This window comes from Sylvia atricapilla, chromosome 2 (assembly GCF_009819655.1).
Source record: "Sylvia atricapilla isolate bSylAtr1 chromosome 2, bSylAtr1.pri, whole genome shotgun sequence".
In the NCBI taxonomy this organism is placed as follows: Eukaryota; Metazoa; Chordata; class Aves; order Passeriformes; family Sylviidae; genus Sylvia; species Sylvia atricapilla.
The window spans coordinates 104,888,333-104,916,264 of NC_089141.1; the positions used below are offsets into that span (position 1 = coordinate 104,888,333).

The 27,932-nt window shown below is 37.0% G+C and overlaps 1 protein-coding gene across 11 annotated transcripts in view; it reads right to left on the reverse strand.

The window, feature by feature from the left end:
- The window catches only part of DMD (dystrophin), a 978,823-nt gene that overhangs the window by 124,099 nt on the left and 826,792 nt on the right, over positions 1–27,932 (reverse strand). For all 11 annotated transcript variants that reach the window (XM_066314017.1, XM_066314023.1, XM_066314021.1 and 8 more), the window contains one exon: positions 4,268–4,346. In XM_066314017.1, coding sequence (XP_066170114.1) covers positions 4,268–4,346 — 79 coding nt within the window. The remainder of the gene's footprint in view (positions 1–4,267; positions 4,347–27,932) is intronic.

The window sequence follows — 27,932 nt, forward strand, 5'->3', positions numbered from 1 at the left end:
GGTCCTAGTGCATATTTAGGTATAAGGATTTAGCAGTCTGGTACTGACATATGCAGGCAGCAAAAGCTTATGAGCCTGGGAAATATGAATCACAAAATTTTGGCTATGGGAATATCAGCCTTTTAGCCTTGCAAACCTAAATGTTCTTTCTGTTCCTTGCACTGCCAGGTTTTTCACGTTGTCTAAAGTCTGAGCTTGGAAACCACTGGAATGTTCCAGCCATATTCTTAATTCCCAGTTGTACCGTGAGCACTGTTTCATGCAGTCACTTCACTGACATGCTATACTTACTAAAAGATGGCTCATACTGGGGCTGGACAGTAAATTACAAGGTTTGTTCATGCTTTTAAAAGATGTAACACCTGCTATTTTTCAGCAATCACCAGCAATGCACATGAATGAACTATGCCATTAAAAAGCATGAGTGATTGCTGAATAGCACTGCAAATGATATTGGAAACAATCTGACATCAATGCTACCTCTCATTTATGGCATCTCAAAGAAAAAGTAATACCTATTGTGACATGAATAGGTGGGTCTTCCAACAAGAGACAATGAATCACATTTTTTGTAAGAGGCAGAATCACAGAGAAAAATAAAGGTGAAGTCAAAACAGTATAATTATTCCAGAGGAGTCACTTAAAACTTTGGAGCTGGTATTATGTTTAAAATTTGCAGATATTATTTTTCACACCTCAGTTACTGTATATAATTCCCAAATTAAGCATCATCATCCATGAAAGGATCACATATATTTTCTTTTAATTACTTTGCTAAATATTTACAAGTTTCTCTTCAATAGAAATATCTTATTTTTGCTGGGTTTTTATACCCTGGTTTAGAGAATTCTAATTAAACAACAAGTCCTTCAAAACCAACCAATTCACTCCATGAATTCATGATATAAAGTCTCGCCCATGTAATATATTTATCCGATGTATCTTAACTATTGTTGTGAATGCTCTTGTGTCCTTGGCAAGGAATGAATTGAGCTGGAGCTGGGATTGACTGTGGACACTGGCAGAGCAAAATGAGTTTGGGCAAGCATGAAGGTCAGAAGCTCAAGGAGTGGAGTGAGAGAGCCAATTATAAAATGTAGAAGGCCTGGAGAGAGGAAAGTTCATGTGAAAAGTAAGGATCAGTTTTGGTAAGTGTCTTTTATATTTGAGGCTGATGGAAGCCTTGATGGAGGGAGACACAAGTGGATCCCATTCCTTTGACACTATCTTTTTAAATTACAACCAGGAGACATCTGAATTATCTAGTGCCATAGCATGGATAAACACTGGCACCTGGTCATTTAAAAGATGATAGAGTGGAAAAAGAATGTTGAACTGTGTGAAGACAATGGAGAAGAATTGTCTCTAATTTAAAAATGCCACAAGTAAGAATACTTATTTTTTTTTTCTTTTACATTCCTTATCTCTCTAGCTCACACCTTCTTTCCAATCTCTTTCAGAAATAGCTCTATGAATAGCCTTTAGAACAGGCTGCAAGTGCTTAGAAACAGGGACTACCACTTCATTCCTTGCCTCACAGGGCATGACAAATATGAGGTCCCTGCATCATTCCCCATTACTTTTGTGCTAGGTTTTCAACAACCCCATGCAGCTTTAGTTTCAACCAAGCAGAAAAAGACAGATGATGCTATAATTTCTATGTACAAAATAATAACAAACACATGAAAAAGTTGGCATGATTAGCAGATCACATTTATTTCTTTCAGATAGGAGAGAAATGTAATTCAGTCACTGATTTTATGCAGACCTTGGATGCAGTACCAGCCTTTTTGCAGAGCTACTAAAAGGCATATCAACTACAAAAGGATAAATTTTCATATAAGAATATAACGAGATATTATTACTTGCACCTTAAGATGAGCAAGTGTGTATGGAAGAGGGGAAGTTGATGCTTGGTTAAGGAGGATGAACTGATTATTACTGGCATATAAACTAGATATGCAGCAGCCAATAGATTGCTTATTTTCCATGCTGATTATAGTTTGCATTGATCTTATGTGTATCTCAGCTCCTTAGATAAAAATGCTCTGTGAGTTTTGAGCTAATAAAATAAAACCATAAAAAAATTGCTTTGATTTATCTTTTCTCTGTTGTTGCCACAGACTGATCAACTTGGACTCTGTCTGCCACATACTGAAACCTAATTTACAAGCAATTACATTCACCTTCATTTGACCTGCCTGATTCTGCTTGGCAACCTCTTTGTCTGACTTGTTCACCCCCAAAAGTACAGCTGCAGGAAAAACACTAGTGCTGGATGGCAAAGACAGTGGAGCTCTCTCGTGCAGCACTCTCTCTCTCCCATAGATGTGGTTCCATCCCAGATGTGCAGGGATGCAGCAGAGGTAGTACATAAAAAGTTTTTCAAAGCATGGTATTTTTCCCAGGCATAGTGATAGTACATGATAGGGGATGTGTCTGGAATTTGGTGCTTATGAAAGATGGGACTGATATACAGTTGTATGTACAGTTTTTAGTGACCGAACTTTTAGACTTGGGAAGGAGTCTGCACATGTTTTCAGAGCTTCAAATACCTAACTTTTGCCTGCATGGATAAGGTTATTTATTTGCACATACATTTAAGAGAAAGAGAACAAATAAGCAAGCACAAATGCCCATTTTTCTAAGTGATTTGACTATTTCCAAAGTCAGCACATTTTCACCTGGCTCCTTTTCCTAAGGTGATACTCAAATGGCATGAAGTGTCCAGAATGATGTCCACACTTTGCTGGCTCTAATTAGTTACACAGAAGACTAATGTCTCACTGGTACTGGATGAGCTAAAAATGGTGACTATCACAACACTGATCATCTTTTAGATCAATCTGGTTTATCAATAATAAGGCAGAATGGGCCTAGGACATTGTCTGACTGCACTCAACACAGCACAGAGAAGAAAGACACCTTGAACAATGTGATAATGCACTGCAGGGAACTCTAATCTCTTCTTGGCTGGCTTAATTTACCCCACAAATTTATTTTTTCACCAAGAATACACCATGGGTCACAAGGAAAAACGAGTATCTGCTTAAACATTGTGTTTGTGTCACATACTCATAACTCTTGCATGTTCAGTCTTGCCAAGTCTGATTTGCAGTTATATATATTGACCTGATAAAGTACTCCCAAAGATCAAGAGTTAAATAAAAGTGGGTTTGAAACAGAAATAATGAAAATAGGGTTAATTTATTCATAGGATCACCATTTGACAAAAAAAAATGTTCAGGGTTGAATCAGCCTGCATTAGTCTTACATGGCACAACATTGACCCTGGCTTTGATTTTGCAGGTCATCTGCTGAGATTTTTTAGTTTCCCACTGAGATTTTCAGTGGAAAAATGGTTAACCTATTAAAATTACAATGCAGTATCAGCAGAAGAAAAGTTTGTCCTCTATCCCAGTGTGAACGTAGCTGTGCAATAATAGTAACATCTATTTCCGATGCCTGGATAGCTTGTCCCTCTGCATGTAGGAGACCATTATCCCGTGACTGTGTTCTGTTCTGCTGATATAATCTCTTAAATAAAGCTTTACTGTTTACTTTCCTTAATTGAAGAACAATGGAAAAGACATGGCCTTTAAGAAGCTTCACTTTAGTCACTGCCTCGGAGCTTTGAAGGTGTTTCAAGTTGTCTTTCAGTGTACTTCAAAACATCCTTGATAAAAGAATGTGTGTGGAGGTGAAGTGGGAATTTTGCTGGCAATTATATTTTATGCAGAGTTGTAAAAAGTTTCCTTAGCAGCTTCTGCCAACTTTCCCACCCCAGTTTTGATCCTCTCACTGCTCTGCTAAGTGATCAAATCCTGTAAAATATTTTTCTTGAAGGTCCTATTTTGCCCCTTTTTGGAGCTGAACTGTTCTTTAAACAGACAAACCAAATTAGTACTGTTTTGGGTTTTTTTTTTTGAATTCTTATCCTTTCTGGGTTAAAATCATCAGAAACTCTTTTAAACATCATTAAATGTTAGTCCTAAAGGGAACCCGTAAACAATGAAGATGAGCCTTGCAGAGATAGATGTGGAGACAAAGAGACTTGATAATGGCAGATGTTTTCCTCTTACCCTAGACCTGAACATATGAACCTATTTAACACTTCTCTGCACTCAGGGGAAAAAAATAGAAGGAAAAAAAATTGCAATACAGTCTAAAATAGAAACTCAACAACAACTAGCACATGGCTACAAAATTATCAATTAAATGTGTGTGCAAACTACACAAGAAGAATGGGAAATGAGAAATCACTCACTGGTAAGAAAATGCTGGGAAGTAGGGCCAAAATCCCTGTGAGCTTCATGCAGTTGCTTGATGCGCTCATCAACAGCCACCTGTTAAGAGAGGAGAAAAAAAATGACTCCTTTCTATACAAGAAACAAAGAGCAATTATAGTCAGATCATTTTTTTATTAGTGAACATTCAATTTAAAATTAAGCAGCTTCCTGCAACAATTGTTATCCTTCAGGGTCTTCAGATGAGATTAAATATGCCACTGGAAAAAAAAAAAAAAGAAAGTAAAAAAAGAAGAGGTTTTTTTGTTGTTGTTGTCATCCCTGATTTAACTGCTGCTAGAAGGAGCTGAAAATGAAAAGGCTGATAAATAAAGGTATAGCAAATTGGCCTGACTTTACGCACCTGAAAAGAGTATGACTGCTGCTTGTTGATATTGAAACCAGAACTACCATCTGTTAATACTTTTCTGAAACTACTTCTAAAGTACTTTTGAAACTGGAGTATTACAAATTAGCATGTGAAAAGTAATCTCTTTTAATGTGGACAGCATAACCATATTTTAACCAAGTGTTGAAATGAGGTTAACCAAAAGAGAGCAGCTGGTGCAAACATTTCACTGTTCTCTTAATCACTCAAATCATGGCCCCTCAACCCTTTCTTTCCTCAGAACAGACCTTTGACAAACATATTCCTAACACTTTGTTGGGTTAGTGTACTGCATGAAAACAGAGACAATAGTTTAGGACTGGTTTTGTCTTTACCCTTGAAAATCTCAGTGGAGTATTGAGCAAGCAGCCAAAAGGAGGTGGCTAAATAAGATTCTCTGGTGTATGAGTGACATCCACCAGTCCCTTTATAGCCGATATGCTAGAAGGATGTCATTAAGTTAGACCCAAGAACTGGATTAGATAAAGCAAGGAAAAATACTTGAATGTAATGACAGAATATTTTTGAAATGTAATAAAAAAAGTAACTGATAGGAAGAGCAGGTTCACTTAAATACTGCCTGTAAGAAAAAGTGTTCCATCAACACTGGCAAAGCAGAAGTGTAAGCATATTTTTATTGGCCTAATTGTGATATATATAACAAGGAAACAAATCGGTTGCACAAGTAAAAAGCAATACACATTTTAAAACATTCAGGGACTTTTTGGTTGGTGGTAGGAGGGAACTATTGTATAGTAACTGGGCATGGTGAGACAGCAACAGTCAGAAAGGAAAAAAATGACAGAATTAATGAGCTATTTGATGAGACTGTGTGTGTTTTCCAGATAACCCCCTAGAACCCCAAATCTTGTTTAACTAAGCAGTAGCAATTTATTTCCAAGACATGATTTATTTGCTTTCAATTCTAAAACTAATACTATATGCAAAAATGCTCATTTGCATTTTTTCCTTAAACCATTTTTCAGGTGCTTTTCCTGCAACCTTCTTCATTTCTATGTCATCTTTTCTGGCTTCCAAATGAATTGCATGGACAGATGTTTTTGTTAATCAATGCTTCATACCAGGGACTGACTTTGAGCTTGAGTTCACATCCAACTCACTGCACAGATACAAGCTGGGGAAGTCTGTAAGTGTATACAAAACCGTGAAAGGACTGCTTCTGGTCATCAGTTTAATTAGCTTAAGTACAGAATCATTAACTAACGTGGCATTGAAATGACTTTTCAATGAAGACTAAAAAGATAATCTTAAACATACCAAAACACATGCAAATAAAAACCACTGGAAAAGTGTAATGAAAATGTATATACTCTTTAGAATTGTCTTAAAATTACCTCGTAACATACTTATTTTGTCATTAGGAAATACTGGTTAATCGAGAAATGTAAGGCTCTTCCTTTATATTAGTACATACTTTTCATTAAGTCAGCCAGGATGGAAAAAGTACTTGTTGGCATAAAGAATCCCTAAAGAGAATGAGAACTTTGCAAACACACAGTCGGGAGCAGTGTTTCATGCAGGAAAATTTCAACAGCCAAATAGTGGTCAGAAAAGAGAATGGGAACCCTCTACTACATATGACCACTGCCAGCACACAGCCTATACTTCTGTAAGTGCTCTAAAACTGAGAATTCCAATCCCTTCAAAATACCCAGGTGACCTTTAAACTGCACAAAATCGGAATATTTTCAGCTGTATACGCCCATTAGCAAATTAAAATCCCTTACACACTTCAGGGTAAACTTTGCAACTGAACAGCTTTGGATGTGAGCCAGGAAATACCTCTTCCTAGAGGTAGATTTTGTCAATACAGAGAAGAAGAAAACACTGAGAAATCTTGAGTATTCTCCAGGAAGTATCACATGAGAGTACAAAACATTATCACACTTGGCTGCCAGGAAATACCACTTGCTGATGCATTGGCACACTACCTTTTAGGTAAAAGATTATAAAAGATGAACTCACTGTTGGTGGTAGAGCAAGGAAGACTATTGCACTTAGTTTCTATTAATTTTATCAAAACTAACACATCAATGGTAAAATAACAGAATTTCAACCCATAATAACTCAGATAATTGTGTACAAAAAATATCCACTGAAACAATCCTTGCTTAAACTTACAGAAGAATGTGCTTCTGATCCAATAAATTCAAAGTTGACTTAGTGACTTATGCACCAACAATCTGGAGGAGATTCTATCCATATAAGTCTTCATAAAAGTTACATGATTGTTGAAAAAAAAATCTCACTGGCATGTAGAAGTGTTTCTTATTTTTCAGAAACAAGCCATGGGTAATTCCCAAATTTTAAATTTTCTCTTGTTCTTGTTTTTCCTTCAAAACATCTGAAATAGGCTCCTCCAAAATGAGCACAAAGAGTATCTCTTGTATTTTTATATGCTATGCTCTGAACCAATAGCAGTTAAAATACTGTGAACAACTGGAGCCTTGTGGGAAGAAAACTGCAACATTTTCAAACCCATTCAAGCATTCATTTTCCTTGCTTTAAGGGGAAGAAAAAAAATATACTGTTAATGAAGGAAAAAATTCTCTTCTGATTTTAGTAGTATTGGCTTAGCCATGCAAGAAGTACTACTTTAAAGGTACTATTTAAAGGTACTATTACCAGAATGTAACATTCAGGATTACAGGATGTGTAAAGCTGTAAGGGACCAGAGTGGTCATCTGCTCCAATCTCCATGGGATGGGGCTGTGGATTTCATTTGGGTACCATTTAGGTAAAACTCCACAGTATTTCTCCACAATAAATGTTAATAATAAATAAAATAAATGGCTTTCTAAAAAGTCAGCTATTGCTTTATCATGATATGAGAATTTGATTTAAATAGACCAAAATATTTTTATTTCTAATTTTAACTTAAAAATACCCATCAGAATTTTCTGTAATTGGTATACTTGAACCGTTGCTTTTCTTCATTGGGGATACATGCTTGAAAAGACATGCATTTCCATTATTTATTTAATCAAATGTTTTACATAACATTTATCTTCTTTCAGTCATAACAAATGAAAGAACCACAGCAATGCAGTAAATATACTCGAGGCTGCACATAGTAATAATAAAGATCCTTTACTGATTTTAAGTGATATTGACAAGGTACAGAAACAGCTTCTGCTAAAAAAATTGGCAAATAAAAAAAATATCTTTAAAATCCTTATCCTCTAAAGACTTTGAAAACACTTGATGAAACAAATTCTGTTTCCCATCAGCTGGATGCAGCTGTGTGAACTGAATATATAATCAGGTTCAGAAAAACAAATTACAACAATAACAAAAACAAAGCTCTGCCATTCTGTTGTTAGGAATAGTTTCTAAGTGCTTTACCTAATGTGGGGTTCAAATTGACAACGTTTTTATAAAGGCTCCACTGCAGTCAGAATAAGGATTTGATGGATTTAACTTGGGTGTAAATTCTAGGGGGGGATGGAGGAAGGGGTGGGCTTGTCTTGTTTTTTTCATTTTTTGAGGTTTAACTGAGAATATTTTTGCGACATATAAAGCGTTCTTTTGTGATTATGTCCATACTGCAAAGCAGGCCTAGATCAAGAAGGAAATATGAGCTGTTTAATTCTCAGTATTTTCCATGTTCTCAAAAAGCACCCAACAGCAACTGTCCAGGAGTGCTGGAGTTGCTGAACTACTCCAAGATGTGCTGGAGGAAGGAGGCACACCCATCTTATTCTTGAAGTTGTGCCTGCAAACAAGGAGTGGCCTCAGCAAAGAGCAATAAAAATGATCTCTCTGTCAATCCATCAATCCTGTGCTCTTGGATCTACCAACACTACAGAGACAAAAGAGCCTTGGTCCAGCTGTGGCATAATCCTAACCACGGTCTCAGCCATACTTTGATTTTCAACTGAACAAGTTCAGTGGAGGAAATCTCCCCCGGAGTGCTTATCTGAGCTCTGATTGCCACGACTGACTGTGAGCCAAGGTGGGTGCTCAGGTGCCTCTCTGTGCTCAACACTCTCAGAGAACTCACACTCGCTGAACTTGGCAACGAAGTTATTCAGAAAAATCACATGAAGGGCGTGTGAGTAGCAATTTTTAGTACTTATTAACATGAAACAGCAGAAATGAGAGCACTAGTTTAAAAAAGTGCTAAATATAAAGAGTTAAAGCAACTCTTGAATGGCTGGGATTCTGCGGAAAAATGGCAAGAAAAGAGGGAAAGAAGAGAAGATTCTCATCTAAACAGCTATATTCAGTGCAGCAGCAAAAGGACATACCATCTCCTTTTTTTTTTTTTTTTTTTTTCTTTTGGTCAAAATTCGCTTCACCAAAAGCTGTTCTCACAAAAAGGGCAATTTTCTGTATCAATCAGCATGCATACACACAATACTTATTAAAATAACACTCCTTTAATTTCCCCACCATATTCATAGCTTTTCCACAGCCTCCTGACCTTGACTCCGAGCACAGCCAATTTGACGGCATATCAAAGGAAACCGGCTTCCACGACACCCTCTTTAATGTTGCCCAGCAATTCTCCTCCCAAGAGCTGAAAAAGCTTCTTTCTTTGCTCTCACTGACTCAGAGCTGTCAAAGCAGTGCGAGGCTGTTCTTCACAAATCAATAAACAGCAAGATCTGATCTGCTGTGCTTCTAATAGCTGCTGAATTCAGTCACTCACTGCTCCTTGTACATTAGGCGATAAGGATGGATTTAAATAAGCGCACTTTGTGCTGTTAATGAGGAGCAGCAGGGGGGGAAAGGCAATTGATAGCCATTGTTCCCAGAATCTGAAGTTCAGGTTTAAGTCTTGACATTTACTGAGTTGAAAAAACTGCTAAGGACAATTAGTTCTCTGGTGAAAAGTTCAGCGTTCTGAAATATTTTGAGAGCGTAAAAATGTGCTTATTTTCCACACTAAAGAAAAAAAAAATAGATAAGTACAATGCTATTTGCATGCATTTACAGCTGTTACAAAGACTAAATTCAAATTTCTGGGTCATGGTGGGACTGGATACTTCAGCAGATTGAAATCTGAGTGACTTCATGGAATTCTCCTTTCAGAAAAATAAAAGCCCCAAAACATAAGAAATAGTAAAACACATGTATTGTACTTTGACTGCTTTTCTAAATTTTCAGATGAAACAAGAATAAAATATAATATAAATTCAGGAAACATCTTAAAGCTTGGGGCATAGAGCCTCAGAAAACAGTAAATAAAAGAATGAACTCCTTGAATTAATATGTCTACTGTGAATAAGCAGTTATTGCTTCTTAGGCTTTTGTATTATAATCCTAAAAATCTGTGCACTTTGGCCTTTCTCTATCTCTACTCCTAAGGGATGAAAGTAAGGTCTTAAAGTTTAAATAACAAAACCATCCAATTCTGGAGAGAATAAAAGTTGTAAACTATGTGAAATCTTAAGAACAAACATCTTTAGGAAACGATTCTCTTAGAAAACGTTATTTGTTTTGTTTTGGATAAAAGATGTTCTCTCAGGGACGCCTCTCATTTGACATTCCCACTGCTCCCACAGCAGCCATCACACAAGCTGGTGGAGGTTCTGCAAGGCCTTTCACATCACTGTGTGTTCCTCACTTCACACACTTTTGTAGGATACAAAATATTTTATGAAACCGGTATGAGCTGAGCATGAGCTCAGCCTTTCCAAAGTACTAGAAACTGCTGTGCTGCTCCTCATTTTGGAGCATTTCTTCACTGTCCAACCACATTAATTCTTCTTTAATATTGCTTTTTGTATGTGATTTAATCAACATCAACTATTTTTTTCTACCAAATTCCTTGCTGTATTCCTTTTATAGTATACCAATGAACTAATTTTACACACATTGATATTTAGCTGCTATTTTTCTCAGAAAGCTGCAGTATGCCAATTAAAAGTTTTCAATTTACAATTTACATTAGCTTCAAATTCAAATAAATAAATACCCATAGACACCTCCTAGCAGATTCCAGTCCAACTGGGCTGTGGCTTGCCTAACCACATCTCTTCATTCTTGGACAGTGCCTCTATATTCCTCCCAGGTTACCTGTCCAAGCTCCCTCTTTCTGTGGAGTCCCCTTTTTATGTTTGAGTTTCGCAAGGAGCTCCTTGTTCCTGCACACAGGAGTTTTGGCACTCTTGTTGAACTCTCTGCTGTTCAGGATGGACCAGTTTTGAGATTTTTAGAATGTGATCCTCCCTTATCAATGAACTTTCTTGGATCTCTCTCACTTCCAGGTATTCATCCTGTGGGATTCTTCCAAGCAGATCCCTGAAGAGGACAAAGTCTGCTCTCCTGCAGTCCAGGTTGTGGTCTGATGGTCACTGCAGCCTTTGACTTTCACCTCCCTAATGCCTCTTTTCACCTCTCTTTGTTTGAGTGTGAGGTCCAGCAGAGCACCTGCCTGCACTGGCTCCTGCATCAGTTGTGTCAGGAAATTCCCCAGGAACTCACTGCATTTCTTACAACCTGCTGGGTTGTCTCTCCAGTAAATAACCAGGCTGCTCCCCCATGGATGCTATTTCTGCTTGCCTGTAAAAGGCCTCACCCACTTGTTCTGCAGGGTTAGGTGGCCTACAGCAGACACCCACTAGTGTTACCTATACTGGTCTGCTCCTTAATCCTCAGCCACAAATTCTCAAGAGCTCTTTTTCCAGCATATCATCCCTAGTTTAAAGCTCTCCTGTATCTTCATAAAATGTACTCCTTAGAGGTCTGACTGTGCAAACTTATAGACCCAGGGATTTCTCTTCTGCTTTCAGCAGAAAGCTGAAACTATATATACTCTTAGTTCTGTATTGTAAGCTGGGGAGAAGAGAAACTAAAATGTATAGGCTGCCCTGAACCTCAGGTAGGTTATTGATCTTAAAATGAATCTAACTTTGATTCAGTTTGACATTTACAAAGTCAGTGGGAGCTGGGTGCCTGCAGCTAGGGAGAGAATGTGTTCTATGGTACGTAAAACTGTCTAGTGAGGAGCTCAGCATGGCAGATATCCTTCCTGAGATCAAATCTGACTTCTGAGGTCAAGGCATCTGCATACCTTCACACTTGGAAATGTTTCCACATAATTTTTTATCTTTTTTAAAAAACATTCAGGATTCATTTTTAAACACATCCTTCAAGATTACTCAACATCCATATAAATTTTAGGTGGTATGTTGTGGACATCTCTAGGCCCCACAACCAAGACATACAAGGATCAGCTGCAGAGAGCCTGAAGGGATTAAAAAGAATTATGGTGGCCTACAGCAGAACACTGAGTGAACAATTGCAATTAAAAATGAGGAACAGGAGTCTTAGGGAATCAGGAAACAGGGACAAATCATTTTTGATTTGTCAAAGACTCCTCTCTTTTTGCACTATGGATATCAAAATTTCTGCTGTTTCAGTGTTATTAAATCTTATTAAATTGTGCTAAAACCACAGGGCATTTGGAGGGTTCTGGATCATAAATTATGATAAGCATTATTCACAAGAAAAAATGTCGGCTATGTGTTTTCCTAGTTACATATGTTAAATAACAAGGGTGTAGGAAAAGGCTAAACCATTAATTATGATTCTGTTATTGCTGAAACATGAGTCCTTTAGGCTCTAACCATCTACTGTCCCTACCCTAACAAGGTTGTTTGATAGATGTGGTTTTTTAGGCATTTTCTCTTCACTTTTGGGGCATGCACAGAAAATAACTTTACGTGTAACACAGTTATGACTCCTTAACATACACAATAAAGACATAAAAAGGGGCTTTCCTGTGGTCTTTTTTGTTTATTTTGCTTTTCTGCTAAAAATCTGTTATTTCTCACTACTATAGTTTTTATCCTTTTGAAATAAAACTGGCTCCTTTCTATTCTCTTTAAAAATATTTCCAAGAGATTCAAAATAATTTCATTTTTGTACTTCATTTGAAAATAGTCTTTATTAATGTTTCATAATCTGCCCCTAAGGTAAAGCCATACTTTCTCTTAACAAGATTTTATGGTTATTTTGATTATTTTTCCATTCCTCTTTTTTTTCCCTCTCATTAAACTAATACAAAATAATAAATTCATTCTGCACTGAAAATACCATTTGTTTCTGAAAGGTAACATACACTGATTTTGTGCCAGGAGAAATGGTTTTTTGGTGACTTAGGGAACTGTAAGTACAGTGTCATGCAAGGAATGTTTTATATCTGCCCCAGAACAAATGCCTATGCAATAATCCTGTATTGGTGGAGCATAACCAGTGGAGATTATTCTTTTATAGTTTAGTTACATACCCTCACTTTCATTGATCTTTCATTATATTAGTTTTATTGCTTCTTTCTCTCAGATTTGTGAATTTCTAGTGCCATTACTAGCATTAGTTTTGGGAATAGTTGCTCATAAATGCAAGTAAGAATTCTCATAGCGTGGACCTGTATTTAATGCAGGTTACTTCTAAAAGAAACAGAGGCTTCAGTCAGTATTGTCTTTACTCAGCACTACTTTTAGCTGATTACCATTTCAAAGTGTTTTCTTTCACCACCTTCAGCTCCCTTCACTCATTTGCCCTCTGATTCCTCTGGGATCATCATCCCATCAGTATTGAAGAGACTTTGATGTTCAGTCCTGTCTTTCCCACAATTTCCCCATTCTTGTCTTCTTAATTTGTTGTTGAGCATCTTCATTCACTTTTATAATTTCAATCTACACTTGCAACTCCATGTTGCTACCCTAAATGCAGTGAAAATACTTTTTTCATAAAAGTAGTAAACCTAGTAAATTTTATCCAATAATTTTTTTAAAATAAGAGGTGAAGAATTGCTTAGACTCTGCTGCTACATATGTAATACCATGGAAAAGCTTATACAGGGAAGTCTGTATGAATTTTATTCTTTCTAAATCAGGAGTTGTAAGGTGAGAGAGCTAAAAGACTTTTCCTCAATCAGAAATTAAGAGAAATGTGCATCTCCTGAGACAATTCTGCTCATACTAAGACATATACCTCAGATTAACCCTGTAAAGATATGTATAAATTTGACTTTCATAGAGCTAAGTTTTTCTATGTGAGTTTGCATGCCAAGGAGGAGGACTCTTGAGAAGACTGAAGCATGGAGGAAGACGGATATGGAAGGCTCAGGAGAAGGTGGAAGGTAAGACAAAAATGCTTTTTACAGGGGTACACTTTAGGGTGATAATGTAAAAAAAAAAAAAAAGGATTCTACATGCAGCAGCCATTGTGTTAATCCTCTATCTCTTCTCTTTCCCGTTTTCTGGTCTCTCCTTCTGTTCCTCTTTGAGACTCACACCAGTGGTGATAAATCTGTTCACTCTAAGTAATCCTTAGTCCTAAACCTACCCCAAATACGTCACATGTTTGGTTTCCTTTTTAGCTGTGCAGGGTGAAACAAGTGGGATGATGTCAGTTGGGACAGTTTTTTAACAGTGTGATCTGTTCACATTATTTGTTTGTTTCATCCATATTCTTACATCTGGAAATATCAAGAGTATAATACTCTGTTTCAAGATGACTGAAACAACTTTGTCAATCAAGTGCTGACACGACATGAAAAGAAAAACTTCATTTCATGAAATTACTGGCTGGATGGATTAAGCAAACTTTTATGTATTGTTCTTGTCCAATGAACCTTTTGAGGACAGCCTCTCAGTCTCAATGACTTCTGCAGAATGTTCCATACTCCAGCAGCTGCTCAAGCTTGGGAACAACCACACAATTGGTGTTTGATGCTCCCTGTTATCTGGCACTTCTTTGAATCATGCTACAGCTCCTGATTTTTGCACAAAAGCCTCTCTTCCTCTCTGGGGAAGGCATGCATATAGCACACAGAAAGATAATAAAATTACTTAAGGCAAATAACTGTTCAAATGGGAGCAATAGCTGATAGGATTGATATTGTGCTGATTGAAGATAATGGCAACACTCCTATAATAGTGTGATATGACTTGTGAGAGGAGCTGCCTTCATTCTGCAGCTGGGTAAAATCTATATATTTATGCTTCCTAATCTGTGAGTAAATTCAATTGACATGAAAGCAAAACCTGAGTTACAGCCCATACTGCTAAACCAAAATGTTACAAAATTCTAATTTAAGTTGGAAGATACAGTCTCAGTTTCTTCTATTTAAGAAGAAAAGATGCATATAACAAACAAATGAAAAAATAATGCTAAGCCACATCTTTACTGAGGATGTAAATGGTACATAGTGAAGGTTAAAAGCTATCCTGGCATGAAGGATCACAGTGCATGCATGCATGCAAGAAAACCATCACTTCAGGTGTGTCAAAAAAGCCCATTATCATATATTGCACTTGGTAAGTGCCATACATTTTGTTCCAGTAACGTTGCATGCAGTTTTGATCTTAAATCTGTTTTCATGAGAGCCCTCTCTTTGAAAAGCTGGATACCCTACTGTCCTGGTTTAGGGCAAATTTGGGAGGAAACCTCTGAATGGGGTTCCTCTGGGGAGCAAACCCAAACAGCCCCTCCCCGCAGCTGGTCTGGGGAAAAAATATTCCTCAGAGAAATGTGGAAAAAACTATTTATTTAACAAACAAAATGCCCACGAGCATGAGGAATGAAAAAAAAATTAAACAACAAAAACTCTCGCTGCTCCAAGGAGAGATGGCAAAACTGAGGAGGTTCTCGCCAAGAGTTAGCTCAGCTCTCTCAGACTCGTATCAGTCTCAGTCTCTCTGGTGCTGGAAAATGCTGAGGTCCAGGCCCCCATGGGCCATGGATGCCAGATCCCAGTCCTCCTCTGGGTTTTCAGTCCAGAGCAGATTTAAACAATCCCAAGAAAAAAGGGAAAAAAAACAAAAAACAAAACAAACAAACAAAAAAACAAAAAAACAAAACAAAACAAAACCCCACAAAAACAAACCACCACAAACAAACACAAACCAACAACAACAAAACCCAAAACAAAAAACCCAGTCAAGGAAGATTCTTTGCCTCAGGTAGCTAAATTAACTAAAAGGAAAGAAAAAACCTCTCCCTGGTCACTGTCCAAATATCTGACAAACACACAGTCCCGAGGAAGAAGGAAAAAAAAGAATGCAGAGGAGTGAACACTTTTCAAAACAAACTGCGGGCGTCTTCTTCCCTGCCCACCCTCAGAACCACTCTTAAAGGTGCAGAACACAACCTACAGCACACACAGAACAGACGACTGGGGATACAGAGGCAGCATAGTCACAACAGGACACCTATTTACCATTGTCAATCTGTAAAGATCTCAGGTGAAGCTAAAATCTTTGAAAAATGGTTTTGTTCAAGCCCCTGATTTAGCCCCATCACAGATTCAGGTCCTCCCATGAGCAGAGAGGGAGAGCTCTTCCCAATGGAACAAAGCTCCAAGGTGCAACCCCACAGGAGGGGGTGGAATCAAAGCTAAGATATTTTGTATTTCCAGGAAAATTGTGACTGGTCTACACTAACTATTGCCATTTCAAAGACTTCATATGGTGCAAACTTTAAACATTTTCTGCATAGCAGTTAAATATTAAATGGAACAAACTTGTGTTTTTTGTGGTAGAGTTGTTAAAATACATTTGTCACCTGCACAGTCTCAACCAGGAGAAATAACGTTTCACCTCCAGAAAATACATCACACTCTGAAAAATGCTTCTGTTGTTTATTATTGAATGCCATAAAAAACCTCTCCTAAGTTTGCCAGCTTGTTTTCACGGCTATCTGCTTTTTATAACTCCCCCCTCCCCAAGTAAAAACTTTATTTCTGTTTAGGCTTGCCTTACTACTCATCTGCTTCTGAGAGCAGAGAATTGGGAAACTAAGAATAGAAGAGATCTTGGAGAATTTAGACAGTAAGAAAGATGGAGATCCTGAGATGAAGTGCCACTGAAGGGGAGTGCAATTCAAGTTTGTGAAATGAGGAGTAAGGATAATTGAAAAGCAAAGACAAGATTTCCCACACAGACTGAAGCCAGACTCAAAACCTGAATGTGCAGTATCTGTATAGCAGCACCATATAATCCACTGACTGGTAGTTTAATTGGCAGTTACAAAACTTTAATTTACTAAGTCAGAAACCCTTTCTGAATGTCTAACTCTCAAGCTATTGTTATCACAGTGGCAATTTGACATGTGGTTTTCAAGCTAGGTACATAAAGGAATGAATTAGCATTCTCTCAAAAAAAATCTGTTTGTGAAAGACTAAACTATGAAGGACATGCTCAAGAAAGGACTCCGCAAGACTAAAAAGATAAACCCAACATCATTTCATAACTCATAAAACTTAAGAGTGATGCCCTTCATTATTTCTATGAAAATGCCTTTAAAAAACAGTGAAAGAGCACCTTAAGAGTACAGTTAAAGAAATAAGGATGGACTTGATTCCTTCAGTAAAACTGACACTGAATGCTAGAAGAGCAGATGACAGAGTTTTATTTAAAAAATTCATAAATATTTCTCAGATTGAAATTTAATCTCAGGGGTTATAGAAGGTAAGAAACCCACCCAAGGCAACAGCATAAGTGTATGACAGTGGCAGGTCCCTCCTGGAACTGGCTGCCTTTGGCTCTGTCAGTCATGGGGGAAGCTCTGGCAGCTTCTCACAGAAGATGGAGTCACTGATTTCTCCTTGTCCCTATTTTGACCAACAAGCCTTTATAATACCCACTGAACTTTCCTGCTGAGGAGGGGACTGGAAGTCCAGCTTTGTGGGCCACTTGGGATCTAGCCAGGGTCAACCTAAAGGAATACATCAGGATGGCTAGGATTCCAAAAGAAATGCGAAGGCAGAAATAAATTTATGTAAGCTTTTCGACAAACTGTGAAAATAAAAATAATTGCGTCAAATAAAAATAATGTAAAAAAGCAAATGAAATCACATTTGTTCTATATACTTTATACTGCAACGAATTTATACATTTGAATGAGATACACAGAGGAATTTCAAGCTGCCATGGGTCTTGTGTAACTTTATTTAGAAAGGAGTAATTTACAATAAGAAGTTTACAAATGGAAAATACAAAGATTTGACTGGGAGCCTTTGTGTTCACAGCTACTTTTTGAACTTAATGAAAACCCCATGGAATAAAATTGTGGATGTTGAGCCATTTAACTCTGCAACTTTTCCATCCTAGTAGGTTAGCTGTTCTCTGTTCATTCTGAATCAATAATGTCAGTCCTTACCTTTAGAATTATGTAGATGAAACTTTATTTCTGTTATATACATGGCCATACGAATTCTGTTAGTCCATTTGTCTTAATCATTCTCTTTGCCTTTTAATATAATTTACTCACATTAATTTTGTTATGCTTATTTAGATTTATCTATTAAAAAGAAAAGGTAAAATCTGTCTATAGGAAGATTTTTCACTTCTCCTTCTATCATCAGACCTCACTCTCTGCAGATCCTGTTGTGTCTTGTCTTTCTTACCGTGACAGTCTTTGCACAACCTACATAGTCTTCCCTCAGTCTCAGGAAAAAAACCAAAACTCTTACCCAACCAAACCTAAGACAGAAGCCATTATTTAGACAGTCTATTCAGTCAGTAACTCCACTGTACAGTAAGATTCCCCTGAACAAACAAGTGCTTTGATTGCACACTGCTGGAATAGCAAAGCTGGCCTACAGTCCTATGTCTGTAACTGCTTGCTGGCTGCAGAAGCCAGATTCCACTCTGATGATCTGTAATTGCTTTTGACTGGAGGATAATTTTTATCCTCTACAGTTGCCAGCAGTGGCAGACATGACGCTGTACAAATCCCAAAGTAACTTTCCAAACTACAGCTTGAGAAACCTGTACAAGAGCTGGTGAACTGACTAGGGTGCAATGAGAATGAAAAAACCTTGACTTTCTAAGCCTACAAATATTTTAGAGAAAAACATCTACAGTGAAACTGGGGTTGCATTTGATTTTGAAATACATGTCTTTGTGGACCATGGCATTTCCCCAAGGAAATACACTCTATCAGCGTGTTTCTAATTCAGTTGCCCATTACACTGTCTTATTATTTAGCATTTGTCATGTACAAGAGAAAACAATCATGACAATCAGGGAGGTAAAAGGAGAAAAAAAAAAAAGCAACAGCTGAGAAACCAAGACTACAGATCTTGTACTGTCACTGTTCATCATATGAGAGAACAACTGGCAGGATCATCTATCTTAAGAGTGCAGAATTTGGTAAAGGAAAAATACGACTTTACAGGCCCATATGAGCAAAATGTGCTCATTTCTTAATAGTCCAGATGTTTTGAAAAACAAATTTGCAAAGCAATACATAAAACATGTACAGGTACATCCTCTCTGCTGTGACTCTCACTTCCAACATCAACGAGAAGTTCCCCCACCTCACATTTTGCTTCTCCTTCTTGTCACTGCCAATTTCCTACTAGGTTCTGTTTGGGCTCCTCTTTTTTCCTTCGTACTGTCACATTCTGTATGTTTTAAGCTATTCTTCAGAGTTTAAGAGTCCTATTTTGTCTTGTCTTGCTTTCTCTCTTTTCTTCCTTTCTTACCTAGCAGACATCCTCCCCAGTCCCTGGAAACACTCAAGGTCAGGTTGGTCAGGGCTCTGAGCAGCTGGATCTCATGGAAGATGTCCCTGCTCAATGCAGAGGGTCTGGAGGAGATGATTTTCAAAGGACCCTTCCAAATCAAACCATTCCATGATTCTGTAGCCTGCAGATTCCAAAATTGCACTGCCTGCAATGCCTCATAGCAAGGTTGTTCCTCCTATTCTTTAAAAAGTGTGGCTAAAAGTAAAGCTGAAAAAAAAAGTTATTAGAATCTCTATTATGACAGCAATTTACATGTTAGGCCTCTTAAAAATTTACTTTTCTGCCCACTCCAGTTCACTTTTCTTTTCAAAAAGAAAAATTGGCCTGGTGTCTATTGATTCAAAATAAAAATCATCAAAGCAACTTTTTTGTTTGTTTGATTTTTTGTTTTTGTTTTTGTTTGTATTAATCTGAAATATTTTCCATGAAACTGGTAAATCTTCTGAAGTCTATACAGAGATAGCTTTAGATTGAGATTCATTTCACAGGTTTTTTTTCCAGACAACCATCTGTGTGTCTATTGTGATAGCCTAGTACTGCAAGAATAAATTATATACCTGCTTGTCAGCTTTCAAACATATTTTTGTTTCCCTTGTTGTCAAAAAATCTGTTTTGACATGTGAGCATAAACATATGGGTAGGAGTATAAAGATACAACAGCCTCTTCCCTTCCAAAATAATCCTACAACTTAAATTCTGATTATACTTAGAAAATGTTACAAAAAACTACGGTCTGCTTAAGTACAGAATAATATCTAAAAACTACAGAATTAAAGTTTAGCTGTTTTTCCTTCAATAAGACCACCAGAAACTCCACATCATTCTAGTCAAGCCATTTTCTAATTTGCAAAAATCTGAACTGCCTGAGGACCTCTGGAGGACTTCTGGAATATAATGGATGGAATTTCCCACTTTTAAAAAAGGAGGGAGTTTTTGTGTTTGTTTTTTACATCTCACTGTGGAAGGTTAAATACTCTGAATTAAGGAGGAACAAACAAATTCAATTCTAGAGAACTAATTCATTCCAGGACCAGCAGTTTTTCTTGTCTCTGATCCAGTACAGGTTCACTGGCATTGACTATGCACTTTCACAGTACAGTCATGACTACCCAGTATTTTACAGAAGGTATAGAAATGAGGTATATCCAGAGTTATAATCATTCATTTGTGACTGCATTATGGTTCAAAACAAAATCAATAACACTGGAAATGTGAGGAGTGCCTTCAAAGATAAGTTAGGCTGACAAAAGATGCAATTTTAGTACAGCCCTCTTTTTTCCCCTAATCTTAGAAGTTTTAAATAAAACCTTGGACTTGTTCAAACATTACTCCCTTGGGAAAATGCATTACTAATCTTGACTCCTACATCACCAAAACCATTTTGCCTGCCAGTTTTCTGTCATTATTACAAGCTCATGTTTAAAAACAGAAGTGGGATTTTCTCATTAATTTGGAAACCATTCACCAACTCCTATGCTGGCAGCTAACATTTCTTCCCTAATACATTCATATTAGAGTATGCTAGAGCATTTATATTAAAAATATTTTAGTCATAGTCTTTAGGAATTCTACCATTTATATCATAAATGCAGACTGAATGATCCATTTACAGCTTTCCTTTTGTTACCAGCATATATTAAATAGAGGATATTAGGAACAGTGGAAGTCATGCTCTAAAAGTTGTATTTCCCACAATATGAACTGTCATGAGACTGTACAAATCTGTAAACCCAAAGCACATTATTGAGTAATCAGACTTGAATATTATTTAGTATTTTAAACGCAAAGCAAAATACACATCACAACAAACTGTAACTGAATACCTGCTTCATACTTGGTAGAAAGGCAAAGTACTTGGACTTCACCTGTGCTTCACAGCTATGGAATAAGCCACAGACTTGGTCCCTCTTTTGAATCCTGACCTTCCTGAGGTTTGACAGTGTGTCCACATTTAAATTTTACAAATGTTAAACTGGGCATCTCCTTCTGTGCTCAAGACCTGTTGCTGTGGCTGAAATGTACCTGGCCATGGAGGCCATTAAACAAAACACTGCCAAGAGAGCTACAAGATGGACTTCATTAGAATAATTAATAATCCATGACTATGAAATTAGTTACAATAAAAATTCTTGATGGAATTGTATAGAAGAAATGTAATCCCTCGAATCTTACTGTAGAAGACACTATTTCTTATATATATATATATATATATTTACACACACACAGAGGTTTTATACCAAAGACGTAACATAAAATATTAGAATGTGAACTCATTGTTAGAGCAAACCATATTTAAAGTAAATGCATTAAATTTTAGGAAGGAGAATAATCATCATCAGTTTCTGGATTTGTAATTTTATGGCTCTAACAGTCTACAGACATTACATCAGCTATCAAAGACACTACAGCTGCAGCAACTGTCCCAGGAGCACCACCACCCATCTTACAAGTTGGCCAAGTAGGCTGAGATCATAAAGATGTTGTTCATTATTTCAGACTTTGTGAAGAAGTTATTTTGGTTCATTTAGAAGCAATTCCTAATATTGGGAAAAATGGCTCATGAATTCATGACATCCTACCCAACTTACTGATTTATGTATTCATGGAAATTTACACTCTTACTGCTCATTTCACTGAACAGTTGAAGAATACATACAAATCAAACTTCACTTTAAGCAACCTGTTGGACCACAACAAAGCAGTATGAAATAAACTCAGAAAGAAAAGTACCTCAAAGAAAGCAAGAAAGAAGGACTGTATGCTCTGTCTCAAATATGTAACCTGACAAATATGACACAGGAAAGACATTAAGTCCTCTTCTATTTTGTCATACAGATTAGAGACAGTGCATTACGGGAAAAAAAAAAAAAAAAAAAAAAAAAAAAAAAAAAAAAAAAAAAAAAAAAAAAAAAAGAAAGAACTCTAATGAATGAGATGAGAAAAATCAATGAAACTATCCAGCTGTGCCAGAAGACCATAAAGTTACCCTTTATACAACTGATGCATGCAGTAAGTGTTGGGAAGGAACAGTCTCTTTGGCAAAGTATCAGTGAAATTAATTTTTGAATTTTGAGAGACATGCAGGGCAGTGGAAATAGTTCCAAGTTGAGAAAAGCAGATACTATTTGAAATTCAGAATGCTGTCACTGAAAGATAGTGATCATTGGTGTACACATAAAGGAACACAGGTAGAAATTACTTCTAATTTTCATGCAATGTTTATTAGAACACAAATATTTCTGCTTCAGGTCAATGCAGCCTTACTGTGAAAAGAAATTGTTAACCTTTTCTCATGACTTCATCTCATGAGAGATGATGCACAGTACAAGGTTTTATTTAAATACCTTCACACACTCCCTCTCAAGGATGTGCAATGTTCCAACCTCTCTTTTTCCTCTCCACATCTCTCCCAGCAGAGTGGGGAACTGGAGAGAAGCCACAGGCTGTGCTGCAAATGTTCAGGTGCCTCTGGAAGGCTACGCAAGGATTGAAGTGTCTTTCACTCGTGTTCCCACTGCTGGACCTGCTCCCTTACTTCTTATGCCTCTGACAGCACAGAATTTCGCAGTTCCACAACTCAGACAACTTTCCCTGTGCATCACAAGTCACTCCAAACCTGAAAAGTCTCGCAGGTGGTGGCTTTGTAACAGCACAAGCCAGCATTGATATGGCATTGGAAAAGGACAACAGCTGACATGGGATAAAAACAAACCAACCCCAACACACATGAGAAGAGAAGAAAAAGAATAATTCTTCAATCACCGCTTGAGTTTTCAGATGTCCAATCCTGTTACAAAATCCATGAACCAGAATAAATATTGAGGAGGAAAAAAAAAACAAAACCCTTTCTACTATTTTCAAAAAGCCAGTAGGAATCTAGCAAAAAACTTAAGTACAGTTTGGGGTTTATTTTTAGTTATTATTATGATCTGTTATTTAAGATTCCCATACAGGAAGAGTTATAAATTGTAAGGACTATCCCAACAAATTTTCAATTAAATAACAAAATTAATGCAGAGAAATTTAATTAAAGCTGCACTGGTTTTTACAAATACAGTTAATTAAGCAGCTATCTAAAATTAAATCTCACCCAAACTCCTTTTACATTGCTGCAGCTCATCAGATACAGATATAATTAAAATTCTAGAAGTTCACCTATGCATCTGAATACTCGAAAAAGAAAGAAAGAAAATCCACAGCCAAAACCAGCTGAAGTCGTTTGAGAGGCTGCTGCTTTAATGGGATTTTATACAGTCCTCAGAGTAGGAAGACAGCACATAAAACCCCTTCAGAAACAAATCTAGGTTTTCCAATCTGCACAGACTTTTTCGTGTAGTCTAAGAGGCCAAGAACCTTTGAAGATTTTCCACAAGTGGAGGGTAACAGATTGACCTGAGCAGGAACCAGGGAGATAAATCCTGACTTTATATGTGCCTTCCATTGAGGTAAGTGGGAGCAGCACAGGTAAGGCACACAGCACTTATTGCACTTATATCCAGGAGCAGACGTGGGTATCCTCTCAGAGGGAAAAATTGCTTTTTCATGACTGGAAAATCTCAGGTCTTCTGGTAGCCTGAATGGTCCCCTTCCCTTTCTGACTGTTTTTTTCTTGCTCAGACCCAAGCTGGTTTGTTTTATTGGTCAGTTAAATGCACATCTATTTTCCAGGTGACAGAGACTCAAAATCATCCCACTTGTTTTATGTAACAAGTAAATATTAAACATAATCATTTTAGGTGTTGGCTGATCCAGAGAAAGAGATGCTCAGATAGCTGAGAGATCTGTCAGTGCACTACCTATGACCAGAGTGCAGTCATTGAAGAGTTACTTTTGGAGGGTGAGGGGAGAATATTAATCGAAATACAGTTCCAGACTACTATTTATTGCACACAACAGTGATTTTTCTATTAAAGCAGACATATGTTATAACCAAACAAATGATGACTAAACCAATGCAGGCAGCCAGAAGTCAAACTGGGAGCTGGTAATTTCAGCAGCTCACCCTGTATGGGGCAGCAAGAGTGAGCACAGGAACCCAGCACTCATGGCAGCCACGTCACCTCTGCACAGGCAGATCCCTCAGGACTTCTGAGAGCAAAAAGTAAAATTATCCTCTGGTGTTAAAGGCCCAAAGCTGAAACACACAAACATGTGCCAACATTTTCATGACAGGTATTTATGTTCTCTCTGTCAGCAAAAATATGCAAAATATAAGCATTGACCATATTTTTTGTAATGCAGCATGCATAAAATCCTCTTTTGGGAAAAACAATCCACAGATGGGAAGCCCATGTTTAATGGAATGGAATTGAGGGTTTAAAATTAAACCCCCAAACCTTTATCTGAAAAAATTAAGCAGGAAAATGATTCAAGGTCCAAATATGTTTCCAACTTGTGACACAGGCATCTCTCTAGAAAAATAAGAAAATCACATGCAATTCTCTTTAAAATACAAATTCACACAGCTTTAAAGACTTCCATAGGGTTTAAACTTAGCATATCAAGTACAAGATACAATTTCCCTATCATTTTCTGTAGAGGAAGAAAAAGGAAAAGAAAAAGTAACAAACATCCAGAGTATGATATTAATAAAATAAAATTTAAAAGACCTACATGCTCCCTTTTGAAGACCTGTTTCTTCTTAGAGGGAAAAAAAATCATTAACTTTTTTTTATGCATCAAAAATAAATATGTTTCCTTTCTCTCATAGTAAGATCTGGAGAATCTACATAAACAACAAAGAGAGTAAAAATCCACAGAAGCTTGGAAATTGAGCAACCAGTGATAATCTATCTTTCTGCAGGCACTTGAATCACCCTCTTACCTCTGCTTGCAGCAGAACAAGACCCTGGCAAATTGCTATAATCTCCTTTAACCTTAATCATCATTTTAATCAGAAAAAGGTGGGGCAGCCTGGAATTTGTACAGCAAGCAACTGTCATTCTATTTGCTAAACACACAGAGTATGCAGCTAAAAGGTTGAAATGGTTCAAACTTTTATTGTCTTCAGAATATTGCATTTTAGCATTAACAGTCGACAAGTAGAAGAAATTCAAATTATGAGACTGTTTGCTTTGAGAAGCTTTAGTGGTCTGCTTAGACTATAGCTGCATCTCTCACTAACTCTGATATTAAGAGATTTCTTGGAAAAAGAAAAGGTTGTGATCCATACATCTGCCAGGATTAAAAGCCTCCCTCACCTTACATTGCACTTTTCCTCTCTCTATCCCTCTAATTTCTTCCAATTTCAGATTATAAATTTCCTAGCTGTGTTTTCTATTTATTGGTTTAATGATTTTCTTCCTAGCCTTTTTTTTTTTTAATAAATAGTGGTGTGACTGTAGATGATATGTCAGACAAGGAGAAGCTTACATGAAGAGGAAGAAAGGAAGCTTCAAGGAGAAAAAGAGCAATGAGAGAAACTAAAAAGAGCATCAAGGAGATTGTAGGCAGGGGAAGATTAAAGGAAAATGCAGCAGACAACTGTGATTTTCAGCTATATAGGATTCAGCAGCTGTCATTGAAAACTTGCAGCTCTGCTTGAGACATATTGATCACATCATTTCAATGTTTTCCATACAACTTCCTTCTGTTTACATCAAATTATAGCAATATTCACACTAATACTTACCTCAAACAACTATTTACTTTTTTTGAAGGAGGAAGACTATATTTCTCCCTCTTTTCTTTTTCCAGAAAGAGCTGCTGAACTTTCAGTGCTCTGCTCTCTGCTCACCTTGTCACTAACACAGAAATATCAAAATACCCTTCATGCTAAAGAGGAGGGACTTTAGAGGAGGGGCTTTTTTTTTTTTTTTTTTTTTTTTTTTTTTTTTTTTTTTTTTCTGATGATGATGAGAGCCATTTTTACGTGCAACTCCTTTAATATTGTAGACATTTTCTGGAATAAGTATCCCTATAGGGCTTCTGAAGAGAACAGAGAAGGCAGTATCTCTGTATTTACACAGAATTGGAGAGTTGTAACCAATCCTGGAAAAATTGTAGAACATCATTGGACTGTGGACAACTGGAGAAGATTTGTTTGTAGGATTTCTAACCCATTTTTTTCACCCAGTGTTCTTGTACTGATATCAAAAGAGCTTTTCTAAAAATGCAAACACTTCTTTTGATAAATACTGAGACAGTTCTTATCTTCCACCTGAGTGTGTCTCAAGCTTAATTTTTTAAGTTATCTCACAGTTCTTAATCACATGGGTCCTTTTAAATACCTTGTAATCTAAAATATAAATGTTAGAGAACAAAACTGCATGAAGTAGGATGATTCATGTCTGCCACATACCTCCTCTTGTAACACCCTTTTTAAGGGTATCACTTTTTTCTACATATTAAAACCAACTGTATTAGTTTAAATCATAGAATTACATTAGATTTTGGGCAAAAGGTGGAAGGGCAAAAAAGAGGAAAAAGAGCACATTCATACTGTCCTTTGCTTTCAAACACAAAGCCAATACCTTCCAAAGGCTTCTCATTCCACACTGAGAAAAGAAAAAAAATGTCCCTTATATCATGTCTTCCCCTTTAGGTGTACATTAATGACATTTTTGTTCTGATGTGACTATTGTAAGAATCAAAATGCCTCAGCCTTATTTTTTTTAAAGCACTAAGCTCAACAAACCTTCGTAAAAGATAGAATACTCTTAATTATGAATAAATTAACTAAATTAGCAACATGAGATGGATATGAAATTAGAGGACTGTTAATTGAAACTGCAAACACAGCTGTATACAGCTTAGAGATGAATCACACCAGTAATGACACAGATGTTTTTGAAATGTGATTATGTTTAGCAGGAGCATACTATTGAAACTCCCTAGCCTATTCTTGTATTGTGTCATTGAAATGGTTTTTAAATCCATGAACACCAGGAATCAGAATCTCAGGGATGGCAAATTAGGCTCCCTGGATATGTGAATTAGTGTTGTCTGAATGTCAGCAATTTAATTCTCCAGCTTTCAAAGAATGTAGAAACGGAGCCAAAAACAAACAGCTGTTAGTTATATTCTCATTCAGAAAAAAAAAAATCTCTGGCAAGTTAGAGCCTATCTGAATATAAGCAAGACAGTGAAATACAGTATCTCTAAGCTGTGTGAATATCCTGATCATGTAATTAATATAACACAAGAGCTCAAGAAATCTACTTTGTGTACAACTGTGAATACATCTTTTTGGGTCTATCCCTGCAATGTGCTAGAAAGATCAGGAACAAGCGATATCTCCTGTCTAAAGATTTAAAAATTGATTAACTTTCTAAAGACAGCAAGTCAGGCTTTTTATTCTGTCAACTTTTACATCTTTCCTAGGGTGCTCTTTGATAATTTGTACAATAAAGGTGTTGGGGTTTTCTTCTGGCAGAAGAAGGCACAAATGTTGCTCCTGGGTCAGCTGAGGATATTTGAGCTGAGCAGGCTCAGCAGGGAGAGCAGTCAGCCCAGCTGGGAGGGATGGCAGAGCAGACAAAGCCGACAGCCCATGGGGGCTGAAGTTCCAACACACCAGTGTAAAGTCTGCAGTGGTAGCTCTCATGGCACACTGTTAGCACTGAGCACTCACAACAGCATGTAAATGTTACATTAAACAGTCTGTGATTTGTTTTCTGCAGCAGAAGCAGATTTTACAACATGATTTGTAACCAGGCTTGCAATGAACACCCTGAATAATACAAGATCATAGTTTGTGTCCAGCACTGTAATGGAGCTCACATCACAAAGGCACTATTATCTGATTCAG